Source organism: Nilaparvata lugens, unplaced genomic scaffold (assembly GCF_014356525.2).
Source record: "Nilaparvata lugens isolate BPH unplaced genomic scaffold, ASM1435652v1 scaffold5207, whole genome shotgun sequence".
In the NCBI taxonomy this organism is placed as follows: Eukaryota; Metazoa; Arthropoda; class Insecta; order Hemiptera; family Delphacidae; genus Nilaparvata; species Nilaparvata lugens.
Window position 1 is genome coordinate 1 of NW_024091091.1, and position 20198 is coordinate 20198.

At 36.1% G+C, this 20198-nt stretch overlaps 2 protein-coding genes across 2 annotated transcripts; both read right to left on the bottom strand.

Moving 5' to 3' along the window:
- Nucleotides 1-139: 139 nt before the first annotated feature.
- LOC120355912 (zinc finger protein 679-like) lies at nucleotides 140-647 on the bottom strand (the record flags this gene model as incomplete). The annotated part of the gene is made up of 1 exon (XM_039444663.1): nucleotides 140-647. A coding segment is annotated over exon 1 (508 nt), but the record flags the coding sequence as incomplete, so codon positions are not given.
- Nucleotides 648-654: 7 nt separating this feature from the next.
- On the bottom strand, nucleotides 655-5150 carry LOC120355913. Its single transcript, XM_039444664.1, has 2 exons — nucleotides 4991-5150; nucleotides 655-1108 (listed from the first exon to the last, which is right to left on the bottom strand). Exons 1-2 carry the CDS (start codon nucleotides 5133-5135, stop codon nucleotides 888-890), a joined length of 366 nt encoding a protein of 121 aa, XP_039300598.1. The 5' UTR covers nucleotides 5136-5150; the 3' UTR covers nucleotides 655-887.
- Nucleotides 5151-20198: the final 15048 nt, after the last annotated feature.

The window sequence follows — 20198 nt, forward strand, 5'->3', positions numbered from 1 at the left end:
GATGTGCTGCAGATTGGAGGCCACATCTCTGGTTCGCTCTTCCCTGCACTTCCTTCAGCCTCTTGCTGATCTGAAATCATCCATAATGCATTGAAAAGATTTTCTGCTGCATGTGTTCTGGTATGTGCTTTCGAATTACCTAACGTAGCACTTTTGAGGTCACAAAACTCCATGCTGAAAGGTTTTTCTCCAGTATGTGTTCTGATGTGGTGTCTTTTCAAACTACTTAACCTAGCACTTTTGAAGTCACAAAGCGCGCAGCTGAATGGTTTTTCTCCAGTATGTGTGCTCATATGACTTTTCAAATGACATAACTGAGAACTTTTGAAGTCACATAACTCACAGCTAAAAGGTTTTTCTCCAGTATGTGTTCTGATATGTCTCTTCAAACCATCTGACTTAGCACTTTTGTAGTCGCAAAAGTCACAGATGTAAGGTTTTTCTCCAGTATGTGTTGTTATATGTTCTTTCAAAAGATAAGAACGAGCAGTTTTGTAGTCACAAAACTCGCAACTGAAAGGTTTTTCCCCAGTATGGTTCTGATGTGGTGTCTTTTCAAAACTTGAACTAGCACTTTTGAATTCACAAAGCTCGCAGCTGTATGGTTTTTCTCCAGTATGTGTGTCATATGACTTTTCAAATGACATAACTGAGAGCTTTTGAAGTCACATAACTCACAGCTAAAAGGTTTTTCTCCAGTATGTGTTCTGATATGTCTCTTCAAACCTTCTGACTTAGCACTTTTGTAGTCGCAAAAGTCACAGATGTAAGGTTTTTCTCCAGTATGTGTTGTTATATGTTCTTTCAAAAGACAAGAACGAGCAGTTTTGTAGTCACAAAACTCGCAGCTGAACGGTGTTTCCCCAGTGTGTTCCGAATGTGTCTCTTCAAATTAGCAGAATTGGTGTTTTATAGCTACAGTGAGCACAGCTGTGGAGCTTGGTCTTTTTGCCAGCCACAGATGACTCAGTGCACTTTTCCATTGGAGAGATGGCATGCTCATTCAGTCCACCCTCTTCTGTTGTGTAGTCTTGGCCAGATGTGCTGCAGTTTGAATGCCACATCTCTGGTTCACTGTTCACTGCAGTTCCTCCAGCTTCTTGCTCATCTGCAATCATCAATAATGCAACATTTAAAATATGAAAACAGGATATTATAGGATATAATACAGGATATTAGTGTCATTAACGTTATAGTGAGTGGAAATGATAGGACAACAGATCAAACAATTTTGTTTTACATCCGCCTTCCATAGTAGGTAACTTTGATCCAAGTCCTCCCAGCCAATATAATATTAATTATTGATTATAATAAACATCAATAATATACATTAGTTGTCAAGAAAATAAACGCCATCTGCAAAAATTTCCATCTGTATACTGGCTGGCTGCTATGGCTTAGTATAAAATGAGTGCTGCTATCCAGAGATTGCCTGTTTGGTGTAAGGGTAAGCATTTCTGACTAGCAATTGGAAAGTACCAGGTTCAATTCCCGGGCTCACAATATTTTTGGTGGTAGCTCTCATTGAATCTCCATCTAGCTGTTAACCCTATTGTCAACATTAGTAATAGGTATTTGGGGTGATTTGCAGCATTTAATTAGGATTTTCGTTCAATAAAAATTATTCAATAATAATTTGGTCACCATTAAATAGTGGATTACATTTTTGATAACATATTTTGGTAGTTCATTAAATCATATTTATTCATAGCTTACTAATGATTTAGAAATAGAGCAGAGTTATAGAAGGTTAGAGTAATCTGCTTTATCTAACAACATATGTTACTCAGGTGCTGACTTAATAACGTGATTATAACTGTAGTTTTGTTTAATTTTTGTCACATGAAGCTGTATAGTCGAGCAGAGCTCGCACAGCATGTGACATGTCAGAATTTTATAAACATTCAAAAGAACAATGTTCGAGAGCCTACTCACCAGCCAACACTGCTTAACAGATTACCTCAAAACAGCCAGCAAGCCAGGGATGGTAAGGGATGATAAGCCAATAATATGCTTTAGCAAAGTTCTTTAGTATAATAGCACAATGATTTTTTTTCTAGTCAAAATTCTTTATTACATATTCTTCAAGAATAGCAATGGTTGTCAAGAATAAAAAAAATATATATATAATTTATATATAAAAGCGAAATGGCACTCACTGACTGACTGACTGACTGATTGACTGACTCACTCACTCGCATAACTAAAATCTACCGGACCAAAAACGTTCAAATTTGGTAAGTATGTTCAGTTGGCCCTTTAGAGGCGCACTAAGAAATCTTTTGGCAATATTCAACTTTAAGGGTTGTTTTTAAGGGTTAAAGTTCGTCTTTTAGCATATATATTGTTCTTCTCCCAATCTCTTAATTATAATTGAAATTTCCATATCATATGTTACTATAGAACTATATAGATAGAGTACCTCTTCGAAACAGTTGTTAACTGGCAACTAAATTAATAATTTTGTCAGGTTGGCATTAGTTGAGTTGACTTTGTTAGGTTGGCACCAAGTTGAAGATTTAAATGCATTTATCGCGGAAAAATTGATTGGGCACTGCTACTTCAATCCTGGGAATATTATATTACAAGCCGTCAGGCTCGCTTCGCTCGCCATATCCGTTTAGCCAGACGTTTAGTCTGGACCCCCGACTGGATTGTCCTAACATGATAAAAATGCAGGCGAGCGAAGCGAGCCTGCTAATCTCATTCATGGACGATCCAGTCGGGGGTCCAGGGGGCGGAGCCCCCTGGCTAGACGGATATGGCGAGCGAAGCGAGCCTGACGGCTAGTCATATATATTTGATTGTTTGTATTTTACAATTATATTTTTTCATTGCCAGTCTGTGTCTCCTGTTTCAAGAAACTCACTAAGTCTTTTTTTCAATGTCACACAATCCAGCCTCTTTATTTTCTCCGGTAGGTGATTTCACAGTTTTCTGCCCACATATGAAGGTTTCTCTTCGAAGATTGCAGTCCTGTGCCTTGGGAGTACATAGTTGTCTGCCTGCTGAGTAACGTATTTATGAACATCTGTGCCTCTCTGGAGATTTAGTTGGCTAACATGGGTGATGACTTCCATGATGTAGATGTTAGTCACCGTCATGATGCCCAGATGACGGAAGGCATCTCGATATGTCTCTCTTTGTTTGAGACTTGCCAGCACTCTCATAGCCCTCTTCTGATGTGTGAGAACCCTCTTTAGATTGCCCGCAGACGATCCCCCCGCACACAATAAGCCCATATCTCAGGTAGGACTCTACCAGGGCATGGTATGCTGCTTTTGCCGCTTCCGTGTTGCAATACACTTCACTCTTCTTACCACATAGATTCCTGAGCCTAGTTTCTTGCATACTGAATCTACATGTGCATTCCATGATAGGCCCCTGTCTATTGTAATGCCCAAAAATTCAACCTTGTCCTTATCTATGCTGCATGAGTTTGTTAATTGGACCCCTCTTCTACTGAAATTAACTTCAATTGTTTTTGAGGCATTCATAACAAGATCGTTGACATTACAGTATTCTTGAGTTTTCTGTAGAGAGTTGGCAGCATTTGTGATCAATCCCTCAGCCGTGTTGCTTGAGACTAAAAGTGTTGTATCATCGGCATACATTATGCATTTTGTGTTTTGATCCTCTATGAGTGCAGGGAAGTCATTGACAAAGAGAATGAAGAGAACTGGTCCAAGAACTGACCCTTGTGGGACTCCTCTTGCAACAGGTAGTGGTTTGGATTGGTATGGCCTTGTTAATCCATGAATTGTGCCCTTGATCTCAACCAGTTGTGTTCTGCATGATAGGCAACTCATTAACCATTTGTGTGCTGTTCCATTAACTTCTAGTAGTTTCAGTTTTTCTCAATTATGTCATGTCCCAAGCAGTCAAATGCTTTGCTGTAATCCAGTAGAAGTGCTGATATAGTCTTTTCATTATCTATTTAATCAATAATGTGTTCAATAAGACTGATGATTGCGGATGTTGTTGATTTCCCTTTTGGAAGCCATGCTGTCTGGTGGTTATCAGAGATTGGGTGTTCAAGTATGTCAGTAATCTAAGTAAGACAATCTTTTCTATAATTTTTGAGAATGTGGATACCAAAGATATTGGACGATAATTCTTCATTTCAGTTTTTGACCCCTTTTTGTGTTTTGGGTAGACCTTTGTTATCTTGAGCAGAGATGGGAATTGGTCAGAGCAGAATGATTTGTTTATAATGGTTACTAGAGGTGGGATCAGTTCGTCTGCACAGTGTTTCACAATTTGTGGTGAGTATTCATCCACTCCACTTGATCCTTTTGATTTCAGGGTGTTAATGACATTCTCTATCTCTTCATAGTTGGTTGGCTCTAGTCTGCAGAATCTAATAGCGTCAGTTCCCTCTTGATTTTTTGTGTCTATACTTTCGTCATCTTGTGTGGGTTTATTGTTGTGCTTGAGTGTCTCCCCTACAACATCTGTAAAGTAGCCATTGAGAAGCTCTGCTACTAAGAGTGGGTTAACTACCTCTTCACCATCTATTCCAAGACATATTTGAGATGTTTGTTGTGGTGTTGTTGCACAAGCGAGGGATGTAGGTAAGGGATGATAAGCCAATAATATGCTTCAGCAAAGTTCTTTAGTATAATAGAACAATGATTGTAGTTGCACAGAGACAGTGATACTGGAAAAAGTTAACAGAGGTAATTAATAAAATGGGATACCTTCAAATCTATAACAAGTTGTAGGAGAACCTCTTTAGATTGATATTTATGCAATTTTATGGAATAGTCTAAACACATTTCATCTAACACACTGCACATTTGTTCTGTACATGTGCGTGGTTGATATGTGGCAGACAGCCCATTCAGGAGTAGCGTTTACACAGGAGTTCCACTCCCAAACATTGAAACACTTTATGTGAGAAAGCTGGCCACAATCTAATCACCCAAGCAACAGAGGTAGACCCTGGTCAGGTCAATCAAGAATCTGTTAGTAATAGAATTCATCTCACCATATGGACCCTCTTTGATGAAGATCATGTTGTAGCCAGGGATTAGATAACTTTGTTGGCCGCAATCATCTTCCACTGCATCTGGTTGCTGGCTTCTATCATCCTCATCCTCCTCCTTTTCCTTTTTAACAGTAACTGTCGCCATCTGCAACAAATACACATAAAATCCAATAGTAGGCATATTATTTTTAGAGACTACTATTATTTACAGAGGTCTATGAAGGCCTTAGAAGCATAAGTTGGATGTAACTTGAGGTACAAGTGAGCAAGTGCATGTCTTGAACATATCACAAGTGCCCCATCAACAGAAGAAAATGGAGTATCCCAGATTGGCTGGATTTCAATTTGTCTCATTGAAAAATAAGATGAACATAGCATAAAAGGTCTGTTTAATTATGTTGTAGAGATGAAAAGGAATGTTAGGTTCTTCCTTTTGATTGGCCTTATTATGTTGATATCATGATTCTATGGCCCAAATTCACCAAAAACGAAAACTAGGTTTGAGCGACAGTATGTTTCAAGTCAGATGATTTTGAATTGGATTTGTAACATGATTTTTTTTATTGAGAATCAACTGGACCTCAAACCAAGTTTTTGTTTTGGTGAATTCGGTCCTAAATGTTAGGATCTTTTTAGATGATAACACAAATAACAGAATGTTATGTTTTTGCAGCTTTTTTAGCACACTTGAATTCTGGACAAATGAATATCACCAGAGAACTATGATAATTCTATTAAATATTTTACATACTAGCAAACTATCAATTGCTGACTTGCTGTTGGAAATTCACACACTGAAGTCTGTGAAATATTACTTTTACACTGTTCTTTCTCAAAGATGGAGATGTCCAATGCTCTATCCTTCACTAATCACTCCCACTACCTAGCAGCATTCTAACGCATTGCGCCAATACTCCCCACCAGCTATTGCCTGGCATTGTGTTCCAAAATTGTTTACTGGCAGCAGGTATATTGGTTTGGTGTGATTATGGAGATGTGTTCATCACAAGAATGTAAAGCGAAATGACACGGTGCATCCAAATGCACACAGGATGACCATCTCTGTCTATGCTACAAACTGTGGAAGGAGAAATGGGTTTCTCCTCTTCATGTTAAAAGTAAAATCTCACAGACTTTAGCAGATACTGATCGGTAAGTGAACGTGACACTAAATGAAGCACTGTTTGGTCTAACTGATCAGGAAACAAAAGAGAAAACTCCTATATTAATTCTATTATTAATTCTATGGTTGCTATTATTAATTCTGTGGTCTAACTGATCAGGAAACAAAATATGTCATATCTGGTTCATTCACTGATCAGCTCATCATACTTTTTTAGGTACTTGCTGAATGTTAACAGACATGGCTGAATACAAGGTGGTTTACAATTATAATGGAATCTATTATTATGTATTTGGGAGCAGAAAAATGGATTGGATAATAATAATTTATTATTGTTATATTATTATTATCAATATGATGAATATGAAATTGATAATAACATTCAGATTGAAATATAAATTGCAGGCAATCCTTTAAATTTGTGGAGTCATTCACTGAACATAAAGGGTAAGGCCATAGCCTCCTCTAATACAAGGCCGCGGCCTACGATATTGCAACGTCGCAGTGTAGGCCTAGAATCTAATACATGATTGGTGGAAAAGATTTAAAAAAATACCAGGTGATCTTTTTCACCAATGAACTTTAATCTATTTAACATAAAAATTCCCTTCGACAGTTTGCCACATAATATTTTGATGTGTAAGCCCCATTTTAAATTGCTTTGAACTGTAATACCGAGAAACTTTGCATTGTCAGGTTGCAATCTAAATCCAAATTCCAAAAGTTGAGTTTTGTCCTTATTAAGACACAATGAATTAGAAGCTGTCCAATCTTCAATTATTTCATTAACCGTATGTAAGCTACCAGAAAGACCATTATTTTTTATTTGAACAGCTAAATCATCAGCAAACATAAATGGTTTTACATTTTTACAACTGATTGCTGCAGGAAGATCATTAACATATATAATGAAGAGGATAGGACCTAGTGTGGAACCCTGTGGAACACCTGATAACACTTTTAAATAATTAGAAAAACAGCCATCATAAAAAACAGATTGGAATCTATCACTCAAGTAAGAGGCAATTAAATTGGTTGACATGTCATCAAAACCATAGAATTTGAGCTTTTGTAATAAGATGGGATGAGATATTGTATCAAAAGCTCGGCTCATGTCATAGAAGCTGCCTAGTAGATTACACTTCTCATCAATAGAATAGATACAGTTTTCCATGAATTCAGATATAGCTGTATTTGTGCTTCTATTAGGTCTGAACCCAAATTGACTATCGGAGAACAATGAGTTATTTTCAAAAAACTCAACAATCTGACAATACAAAATTACCTCAAAGATTTTAGAAATAACTGGAATGATAGAAATCGGTCTAAAATTATTATACTCACTTGGTCTAGTAACTTCATTGATTGTTAAATTGAGATTGAAACTTGACAGCAAATTTTTTAAGACCATACTGTAGTTAGAATCTATCATCAAATTTACATTGAAATCCCCACAGAGGATAATGCTAGCATTAGTACTATTATTGCTATTTAAAACATCAAGCATGCCGAGAAGCGTTTCTATGAAAGCCTCAAAATTACTCGCTAAAGGAACACGGTAAATTTCAATGCAAATAACATTATATTGCTCAATCAACACAGCTGAAATCTCACAAACCCTTTCAACGGATAATTCAACCAAATATGGAATTTCAACTGCAATTAAGGATGACTTAACACAGATCAAAGATCCACCTCTTTGCCCTGTAGGCCTGCAATATGCGCTGATGCATGTAAAGCCACTAATTTCAATCTCAGTCAGATCATTTGAATCCAACCAATGTTCAGAAACACATAATATGTCTTCATCAAATTTGCAGTTGAAACTTGTGAGTTCATCCAATTTATTTATCAAACCTTGAACATTCCAATGAGCAACAACTAAATTAGATGATTGATCGTTACTAAGTAGTGAAACAATTCGAAGTGAGTGCAATGTGCAACCACTAACAGCAATCATTAAAAATACAGAATGAAGTGGACAAATCACCTATGTCTATGCCACCAACTCGTCTTCCACTACAAGCTTGGAAGTTGCAGTTGGATGGGAAAGGGACGTCGGAAGACCGAGGAAGCGGTGGACACCGGAACAGGCTTTACAAGCCTAGTCCATGATCGATGATAATAATGATCCTTGTATTATTTTTCTTAAACAGTTTTAGGTTATGTCACAGTTGTAAGGTTAGTTTTTCATGCATAATTCTGATAGAATTTCATTCCAAAATAAACTTGCAAAGTATAAATTACAAATTTAGATAGACTAATCCAAATAATTCAGGTACTCCATGACATTTATTTGGCTTTTCATCTGCTCCAAAGCAATAACTGAATTGTCTAAATTCACATAGACACCCTATACACTGTCTATTATTAGTGTGTTGTTGGGAGTGTAAGAGTGTAAGAAGGGCACAGTATGAGAGACTACCAGCGTCACTTAGCTTCACCAAAAACAACTACTAGGACTATCGGCTTCAGTCAACACTCACATTTGCAACATAGACACCATATACACTGTCTATTATTAGTGTGTTGTTGGAGTGTAAGAAGGGCACAGTATGAGGACTACCAGCGTCACTTAGCTTCACCAAAAACAACTACTAGGACTATCGGCTTCAGTTAACACTCACATTTGCAACATAGACACCCTATACACTGTCTATTATTAGGTGTTTTGTTGGGAATGTAAGAGTGTAAGAAGGGCACAGTATGAGAGACTACCAGCGTCACATAGCTTCACCAAAAACAACTACTAGGACTATCGCTTCAGTTAACACTCACATTTGCAACATAGACACCCTATACACTGTCTATTATTAGTGTGTTGTTGGGAGTGTAAGAGTGTAAGAAGGGCACAGTATGAGAGACTACCAGCGTCCACATAGCTTCACAAAAAACAACTACTAGGACTATCGGCTTCAGTTAACACTCACATTTGCAACATAGACACCCTATACACTGTCTATTATTAGTGTGTTGTTGGAGTGTAGAGTGAAGAAGGCACAGTATGAGAGCTACCAGCGTCACATAGCTTCACCAAACAACTACTAGGACTATCGGCTTCAGTTAACACTCACATTTGCAACATAGACACCCTATACACTGTCTATTATTAGTGTGTTGTTGGGAGTGTAAGAGTGTAAGAAGGGCACAGTATGAGAGACTACCAGCGTCACATAGCTTCACGAAAAACAACTACTAGGACTATCGGCTTCAGTTAACACTCACATTTGCAACATAGACACCCTATACACTGTCTATTATTAGTGTGTTGTTGGGAGTGTAAGAGTTTAAGAAGGGCACAGTATGAGAGACTACCAGCGTCACATAGCTTCACTAAAAACAACTACTAGGACTATCGGCTTCAGTTAACACTCACATTTGCAACATAAACGTCTTATACCATGGGATATCTTCTTATGCTATCTTTTCTCTATGGCTGTGGTCTAAAGGACATCTCACGTAGCGCAGCTTGAAACATTTATTTTAAAAGACGTAGCTCATTTATCTCCTAATGTTGATCAGTCTGTCAATTTCAAACCAGCGTAGCATAGATTTGCATTGGGAGAAGCGACAGCTACATCTTTGAAAAAACATACTTCAAGCATCGCTACAACGGAGTGAGATGATTGAAGATTGGTTAATTGATTTTCATAATTAAGGGCGAAGTTAGGACTTCAGGTCCTCTCTGCCACACAACCCTAGATGGTTGGAAGACGGTGAAGATTGATTGATTTGAAAGCATTGAGGCCCCAACCATATCAGCAGAATAAACGCCACGGATTTATTTTGCTTGTAGAAAGGATGCATTGCCTCTTATGGAACACTATACGAGAGGTATGTCCTCAAGATATATACTATTAAAAAATGAACTATGAACTGATTACGCTAATACAGCAGCTATCCTATAAAATATAAAGGTTAGTTGAGTATTACGGTGAGCGCTACGATACCTATTAGATTGAAACGAAACTAGTCAGAAATGATTATATATGAAATATATTTTTGAGGAGTTTAATATATTCATCCCCCAACTGTGGAGACATCGACATATGACCCGTCTTTATTCAATCACCTTATATCCCACTAAATATGGAGTAATGTCGAATTTACACAATGAGCTAGCTATTTGAAGGAATCGAACCAAATCAATAAGGGTTATTCATGAAATAACTATTGGAGAACATCAGAATACTCATGCCCCAACTTCTAAGACAACAATATATGCCTCGTCTTCCTTCAATCACCTTATATCCCACTAAATATGGAGTAATGTCGAATTTACAGAATGAGCTAGCTATTTGAAGGATTCAAACCAAATCGAGAAGGGTTATTAATGAATAACTATTGGAAGACATCAGAATACTCATGCCCCAACTTCTATGACAACAATATATGCCTCGTCTTCCTTCAATCACCTCATATCCCACAAATATGGAGATATGTCAAATTTACAGAATGAGCTGGCTATTTGAAGGAATAGAACCAAAACAAAAAGGTTATTAATGAAATAACTATTGGAAGACATCAGAATACTCATGCCCCAACTTCTATGACAACAATATATGCCTCGTCTTCCTTCAATCACCTCATATCCCACAAATATGGAGATATGTCAAATTTACAGAATGAGCTGGCTATTTGAAGGAATAGAACCAAAACAAAAAGGGTTATTAATGAAATAACAATTGGAGGACATCAGAATACTCATGCCCCAACTTCTAAGACAACATATATGTCCCGTCTTTCTTCAATCATCTTATATCCCACTAAATATGGAGTTATGCAGAATTTCACAGTGTTTGCTAGCTATTTGAAGGGATCGAACCAAATCGAAAAGGTTTATTCATGAAATAACTATTGGAGGACACCAGAATACTCATGCCCCAACTTCTAAGACAACAATATATGCCCCGTCTTTCTTCAATCATCTTATATCCCACTAAATATGAAGTTATGTTGAATTTCACAGTGTTTGCTAGCTATTTGAAGGATTCGAACCGAATCAAAAAGGGTTATTAATGAAATAACTATTGGAGGATATCATTATACACATGCCCCACCTCACCGTTGCACAAAAGCCGGTCAAATTTAACCATAGTTAATTCCACGAGAGCCAATCAGGGAATGTTTTTTTTTGTTTTTTTTAAAGTGGGCTTCTCAAGAAATTAATCTATACTTTAATGAAGTAAATAGCTGGCTTATACACGAACGGGATAGGAAAATTATGTTTGACACATTATCACGTCTCAACTATGCAACTGATTAACTTGAAATTGTGCATATAAATTCTTAACTGATGATGGTTATAGCCCTACTTTCAATTCTTCAAGATTTCATTATGTCAAGTTTTAAAATAGCCCCTTGTGAAGCACGGGTTACCTGCTAGTCATGATTAAAACTTAACCGGCTTTTGTGAAACTGTCACTAAGGATTCATTTTTAGACTAACCAAAATCTTGTCTATAATCGTTTGAATACAATTTTTATTCTCTCCAATATGGGGGTCCTATTTCAATTAGGAATGAAACTAGAAGATAACTTACAACTAGAGACATGTCAAAGCGCATGGAGAGATTTGTCCTGAGCAAATGATCTGTAGATTTTTTCTCATTTGAATCAATCATCAGTTATATTAAATCCATCATTTTTTATTGAAGTGTTTTATTTAGAACAAAGAAAATATGAGAAAAATGCAACAGATCACTGCACGCCTTTCTCTGTAATCCAAATCTTTGAAATGCCGTTTCTTAAATCTAGGTAAGTTAGTATTAAACAAGAAAAAATATTGGAGAGAAGAGACAATGGGAAATATATTTGTGTAAATTCATCACAAATATCAAAATAAAGTAAATTAGGTACCTTAATTTGAATTGGATCTGTGTTTCGGTTTAAAGCCATGTATATTTCGTGGTTATCTTCCAACTTTCAAAGCTTCAATCCGCTCCAATGGATTCCTTAATATTCAGAGTCTGAAAGTGTAAATAAAATTAATAGATTTCAAGAAAAAATTATTAATTCTCTAAAGATCACGGCTTGGTATACATACATGGAGAAGTAACATTTCTGATGAGAAATTTACAGTTATAAACCGGTTACATACTAATACAAGCTCCGTGCACTATGAAAAAAGATGTAAAAATTTGAAAAATGAAAAACCAAACAAAAAATATCAATGTTATAACATGGAGTTAAATATTATAAAGTGATAAAAATCAATATTTTTGATTATATTGATGTTTTGACTGGTTGAAGCTTCCGCACCAACCAAACCCAACCTAGCCTGTAACCTGGACTACGCCAGACACATTAAGAGATAACTTCATAAAAATAAAAACTAACCCAAAAACTTTCTAAAAATAGATTTAATAGGATTTAAAATACATATTACAATAAGATTTAAGCATGAATTATAAAAAATTAATTACAAACTCATAAAATCGAGATTGTAGCACAAGTGCATACGCAATGTAATAGGAGTGATTAATTTGATAACAATTTTGGGGTTATTTTCCGGAAAGAATAGTTTCCAGTATAAATAATGTTGATTTACTAATGAAATAACATTATTTTAATAAAACAAAACTTTGAATCAATTAAATACTTACAAAATCAGGTAATCAAATCCTAGTTACGACGATCTTGCCTAATCAAAGTTTCATTTCACAGTATGTGATTATTCAACGATTGTTCACTATTTTTAATGTTGATGTTTGTAGAAAAATCATATTAGAAGTGATTTTTAGTAAAACTGGACTTTGAATCGCAATTTTTTAGTAATAAACAGCTATTTAGAACCAGAACACAAGACTTAACAATAACAAGATCTAAGATGGCGGCTGTGTCTCATCTGCATTCTGCAAATCAAAAAGAATTGTGACGTCACAAGTATAGTTCAAAAAATTGCTGCTATAGGCAAGAGGGCAGCACAAAGCAGGGACTGATTTCAAAATTCTACATTGCTGGTTTCTGACCCTTTCTGCTTCCATTTAAACATGAAATACTCTTTATTTCAACAATTTACGAACAAAGACAAGCGTGTAGAAAATTTTATCCTTTACAGAAAAGGTGCTTAGAAAAATTGAGCTTGAACAAACCATTCAATCAGTTTTCGCTGTTTTCCATTATCATCCACACTACTTTACTGATGTATGAATGCTGTTTTAATCAATTTTAATAGCGATTTGAATAAAAATTCAGATTAAAATAAGTCTAAACATTTGAAAAAATTGGTTAAGAATGTTGTGAAAATGCTTCAAGACCAAATAGAACCATAATTTCTTTGAATTTGCTCAATTTTCATGTTAATCTTGGAGCAGGATTTTGGAATGCATTTAAAGTTAAATCTATCTTGAAAGCACAAAGCAGGGACTAAGTTCAAAATTCTACATTGCTGATTTCTGCTTCTAATAAAACATAAAATACTCTTTATTTCAACAATTTATGAACATTGGAGCAAGCATGTAGGAGATTTTATAGGTACTTCAAGCACATAAATAATGATCCCCCTTATGAACTCTCAACATTTTTCAACAGACTGCCGATTTGTGTAAGTGAGCTGGAGTAAAGGAAATCAATCATCAACTACCCTCTGTTGAGTGTTGAGCGTAAGAGAGGGCCGGCTGCGCCCTAACTCCGCCATCCTAGGTAAAAAATAAAGGCAGCGATTCTATTCTATTATCTGTACTCAGTGAGAGATATAAAAATCAGTGGACTTGTGGAACATTTGCAGCATTTTGAGACTGTTCATAATTTAGAATTGCAGTCCATCTATTATTTATGAAATAAATATTGAAGGATATCAGAATACTTATCCCCCAACTGTAGAGACATCGACATATAACCAGTTTTCCTTTTATCACCTTATATGCCACTAAATATAGACTTATACTGAATTTCGCAGTGTTTGCTAGCTTTTTGAAGGAAGCAAACCTAATCAAAATGAAGGGTTATTTATGAAATAACTATTGGAGGACATCTGAATACTCATGCCCCAACTTTCAGGAAATTTTTTATGGGCAAAATATGTGATATTATATACAAACTCATGATTTCAACACACAGCAACATTTTTAAACATGAGACATACAGGGTCTGTATAATAAGTAACCGGACTGACCTCAGGAAATTTTTGAAGGGCATAATATGTTAAATTTTTCATTAGTTATCTTCAAAGTAGTCCCTATTGGAGTCGATAACACGCTGATACCGGATTTTCAAATCCCTGAACGCTCCCTGGAAGTCGGCAACCTCTATGCTGTCTAGAGCCCTCGTCGTAGCACGTTGAACGTTTTCCAGAGTCCCGAACCGCGTGCCCTTAAGTTGTCTCTTGATCTTGGGGAACAAAACGAAGTCCGGTGGTGCCATATCCGGGCTGTAAGGAGGATGTGGCAACGTTACCGTCCACTGGCCAACTGCTCGGTGACGAGCAGGCAGTGTGTGCGACGGAGCATTGTCGTGATGGAGGATCCACGAATCGGCAATCCCCGGACGGACTTGATGAACCCGTTTACAGTTTGGCCGGGTGGCACAAACTCTTTGTGAACGGCCGAGTGAACTACAGAGAGGTGCTCCGTCGACTAACCGCCCGGGTTCATCGAGTCCGTCCGGGATTGCCGATTCGTGGATCCTCCATCACGACAATGCTCCGTCGCATACCTGCCTGCTCGTCACCGAGCAGTTGGCCAAACAGTCGACGGTAACGTTGCCACATCCTCCTTACAGCCCGGTTATGGCACCACCGGACTTCTTTTTGTTCCCCAATATCAAGAGACAACTCAAGGGGACGCGGTTCGGGACTCTGGAAAACGTTCAACGTGCTACGACGAGGGCTCTAGACAGCATAGAGGTTGCCGACTTCCAGGGAGCGTTCAGGGATTTGAAAATCCGGTATCAGCGTGTCATCGACTTCAATAGGGACTACAACTTTTAAGATATCTAATGAAAAATTGTACATATTTTGCCCATAAAAAATTTCCTGAGGTCAGTCCGGTTACTTATTATACAGACCCCCTGTATGTCTCATGTTTGAAAATGTTACTGTGTGTTAAAATGATGAGTTTGTATATATTATGGCAGTGTCAGAATTAGGGATGGGTATCGATACATCGATGTTTCAACATCAAACATCAATGTTTTCAACATCGATGTTCACTGGTCGATGTTTTTCACTTATCGATGGTTTTACCTAGACATCGGACATCCGATGTTTTTCCCAACTAAAAAGTAAAAACAATTCTAATTTTTTAATTTGATATAAGTTTTTTTTTTGAAAGAGGATTATCTTGAGAGCTTATAGTAACAATATAGAGCAATAGTTACAGAATATAATCATTATCTTTGTCATATTTAGTGTAGTATTCTGTTTAGTGTTTTTCTTGAATATAGATCACTCTTGTGAAAGATCTCGCATAAGTTTTGACTTCCTGCTGATTGTTTTTTTTTTCAATCAGGCTCTCTGTATTTTTATGTGAGACTGTTGGATATTCTTGAAGATTTACATTACTTCTACTTCTGTGGCCCGTGTCAAGGTTGGATACTTATTCAGAATTGAATAAGAGGTCGGATTCTTCGTTTCTTAGGAAGAAAGAGTTTTTTCTTATTACAATTATATATTTCCTCAACATGCGTTTAACACTAATTAATCTAGCTCTGGAAAAGAGGTCCTCCTATTGTAAGGAGAGCAGATATCCATATAAAAAAACTTAATCCATTTTCATTTCCTGTGCTCTGCTAGAATACCTTTATTCTAGGTACCTTGGTATCATCCGTAAAAACGTAGGGTGATACACCGATGTTCAAAAACTCGATGTTTACTATTCGATGTTTTTCACTTATCGATGTTAAGGTGAATCAAAGTTCAAAGTTTATCGATGTTTTGTCTTTCGATACCCATCCCTAGTCAGGATGTTCAAGTATTCAAAAGCCTCCCCACTTGAATCATTGAGTCTCAGACCAATCAGGTAGCAATTCGCTCTTTCTTGAATTTAAAGTATCCTTTGAAAATACAAATTATTCTTTTCAAATGTTATATATCCTTTGATAATGTATATTTGCACAGCACGCCACAAATCATTACCTTACGACACATCATGTGAATAAAATAAGGCGAGATACACCAAGCTTTAAACTGATATTATACAGACCCTGTATGCTGATACACAATCCAATAATAAACTGAGGAAAAATACAACAGTAAGGTCTACGTTTTCACAGAGTATACTATCTATTTAGAGGAAACAAACCTAATAAAAAAGGATATTACAGTGAGCACTAGATATTTGATGAGAACAGGCCTAATCAAAAAGGATTATTCATGATATAACTATTAAAGATCATTGAAATGCTCATCTCAAAACTGTATAGACATCGACATATGACCAGTCTTCCTATAATCAGCTCTTATGCTACTGAAAATATGGAGTTCATCCGAATTGTTCAGTGTACACTAGCTATTTGAAGGAAAAAAACCAAATCAAAAAGATTTATTAATGAAATAACTATTGGAGGACATCAGAATACACATGACCCAACTTTCAAGACAACAATATATGCCCCAACTTCCTATAATCTCCTTATATCCGACTAAATATGGAGTAATGCTAAAATTCATAGAATGAGCTAGCTATTTGAAGGAATTGAATCAAATCAAAAAGAGTTATTAATGAAATAACTATTGGAGGACATCAGAATACTCATGCCCCAACTTCTAGGATAACAATATATGCCCCAACTTCCTTTAATCTCCTTATATCCAACTAAATATGGAGTTATGCTAAAATTCATAGAATGAGCTATCTATTTGAAGGAATCGAACCAAATCAAAAAGGGTTATTAATGAAATAACTATTGGAGGACGTCACAATACTCATGCCCCAACTTCTAAGACACAATATATGCCCCAACTTCCTTAATCACCTCATATCTCACTAAATATGGAGTCATGTTGAATTTACAGTATGAGCTAGGTATTTGAAGGAATAATAGAACCAAATCAAAAAGGGTTATTAATGAAATAACTATTGGATGACATCAGAATACTCATGCCCCAACTTCTAAGATAACAATATATGCCCCAACTTCCTTTAATCTCCTTATATCCGACTAATATGGAGTTATGCTAAAATTCATAGAATGAGCTATCTATTTGAAGGAATCGAACCAAATCAAAAAGGTTATTAATGAAATAACTTGGAGGACGTCACAATACTCATGCCCCAACTTCTAAGACAACAATATATCCCCAACTTCCTTAATCACCTCATATCTCACTAAATATGGAGTCATGTTGAATTTACAGTATGAGCTAGGTATTGAAGGAATAATAGAACCAAATCAAAAAGGTTATTAATGAAATAACTATTGGATGACATCAGAATACTCATGCCCCACTTCTAAGATAACAATATATGCCCCAACTTCCTTAATCTCCTTATATCCGACTAAATATGAATTATGCTAAAATCATAGAATGAGCTAGCTATTTGAAGGAATTGAACCAAATCAAAAAGTGTTATTAATGAAATAACTATTGGAGGACATCAGAATACTCAAGCCCCAACTTCTAAGACAACAATGTATGCCCTGTCTTTCTTTAATTACCTCATATCCCACTAAATATGGAGTCATGTCGAATTTACAGTATGAGCTAGCTATTTGAAGGAATAATAGAACCAAATCAAAAGGGTATTAATGAAATACTATTGGATGACATCAGAATACTCATGCCCCAACTTCTAAGATAACAATATATGCCTCAACTTCCTTTAATCTCCTTATATCCGACTAAATATGAAGTTATGCTAAAATTCATAATGAGCTAGCTATTTGAAGGATTGAACCAATCAAAAAGTGTTATTAATGAATACTATTGGCCATCAGAATACTCATGCCCCACTTCTAAGACAACAATTTATCCCTGTCTTTCTTTAATACCTCATATCCCACTAAATATGGAGTCATGTCGAATTTACAGTATGAGCTAGATATTTGAGGAATAATAGAACCAATCAAAAAGGTTATTAATGAAATAACTATTGTAGGACATCAGAATACTCATGCCCCAACTTCTAAGATAACAATATATGCCCCAACTTCCTTAATCTCCTTATATCCGACTAAATATGAAGTTATGCTAAAATTCATAGAATGAGCTAGCTATTTGAAGGAATGAACCAAATCAAAAAGTGTTATTAATGAAATAACTATTGGAGGACATCAGAATACTCATGCCCCAACTTCTAAGACAACAATTTATGCCCTGTCTTTCTTTAATTACCTCATATCCCACTAAATATGGAGTCATGTCGAATTTACAATATGAGCTAGATATTTGAAGGAATAATAGAACCAAATCAAAAAGGGTTATTAATGAAATAACAATTGGAGGACATCAGAATACTCATGCCCCAACTTCTAAGACAACAATATATGCCCCGTCTTCCTTTAATCACCTTATATGCCACTAATTAAGGAGTTATGCTATATTTAACAGTGTACACTTATTATTTAAAGGAATAAGACCGAATCAAAAATGATTATTTTTAAAATAACTATTGGAGGTCATCTGAATACTCATGCCCCAACTGTAGGGACATCGATATATGAGCCGTCTTCCTTTATCACCTCATCACTTTTGTGTTATCGGATGGACACGTTAAACTGTCGGTCCCGGCTGAAGTATAACAGTGGTAAGGCCCATTGACGGCTTAAATTTTATATTCAGGCGGTGGGACCTTTCCGCAAGGGACTCCCCACCAACAAAAGTCATACGAGTTTACTTTTTTCATCACCTCATACTTTGGCCCGGTTGCACAACAGCCGGTTAAATTTAAACAGTGATTAATTCTACGAGAACCAGACAGAGGAGTTTTTGAAAAGACGGCTTCTCTGATTGGTTCTTGTGGAAGTAATCACGGTTAACATTTAACCGGCTGTTGTGCAACCAGCACTCAGGGTTACTATTTCAGTTGGATCGAGATAAAAACTAATTATCATGAGATTGAAACTGAAATTTTGAAATGTGAAGTTATACTGGATTTCACAGTGTACACCGTACACTATCTATCTGAAGGAAACAGATCTAATTAATAAGGATTATGAAATAACCTTTATCATATGACCCGCCTTCGTTTCATCATCTTCCATGAGGCTAAATATGGAGTTATTCTGAACTTCACAGTGTATACTGGCTTTTTGGAGGAAACAGACCTATTCAAATTCAAAATTCAAATTCAAAATTTATTTATTCAAGTAAGTCACAAAACATTCTGGTCTATACACGAATCTACAATAAATGACAGTACAACAGCTAATTATGCAACAAATTTCACATATTATGAAAACTTATTAATTACAATGAAGATTGAATGCAACATTAGAATATTGATAATATAGTATTGTAATGTAACTACATAAATCAGCGGTGTTTCAACAATGAATAAATGATAACTTCAATGAATAAATATACACCCCACTATAAATTATATGTGTTGGGGTATAAGTAATTAGTTGCTTATTGCGTGTTATACGGTAAACCTATGGTGGTCGTTTGGGGAATCGTCCTTGGAGAAATTTTGAAAAATTTCAGCATATAGATGGACATCTGTAGCGTTGCATCATTTGATGACCTGGGGAGTGGTTTTTCTTAGTTTGTATGCCTGTTGCTGTGTTCGCATGAATTACAATTACTGTACAACGCTGAATTTATAGTCAGTTTGAAAATATCCAGACATATGAGCTCGCACCAAAACATTGAACTCTGACAACAAAGTTACTCTGTCCAAGTTTTTTTTAAAAGACTGTTTCTCTGATTGGTTCTTGTGGAATTAATAGCGATTAAAACTTGACCGCCTTTTGTGCAACCGGCACTAAGGATTCAAGTAAAGACCAACCAAAATCTTGTCTATAATCATCTGAATACGAATCTTCATTCTCTCCAATATTGGGGCCCTATATCAATTGGGAGTAGAACTATAAGATAATAACTTACAACTAGAGACATGTCAAAGCGCATGGAGAGATTTGTCCTGAGCAATGATCTGTAGATTTTTTCTCATTCAAATTAATTTTATCAATTATATTAAATTTA

Bases quoted from the DNA above. Each gene is read 5' to 3' on its own strand.
- LOC120355913 (XM_039444664.1), bottom strand. From the start codon at position 5,135: ATGGCGACAGTTACTGTTAAAAAGGAAAAGGAGGAGGATGAGGATGAT. The intron at 1,109-4,990 runs GTGAGATGAATT...TGATGATTGCAG, and splicing joins CATCAAAGAGGGTCCATATG to ATGAGCAAGAAGCTGGAGGA.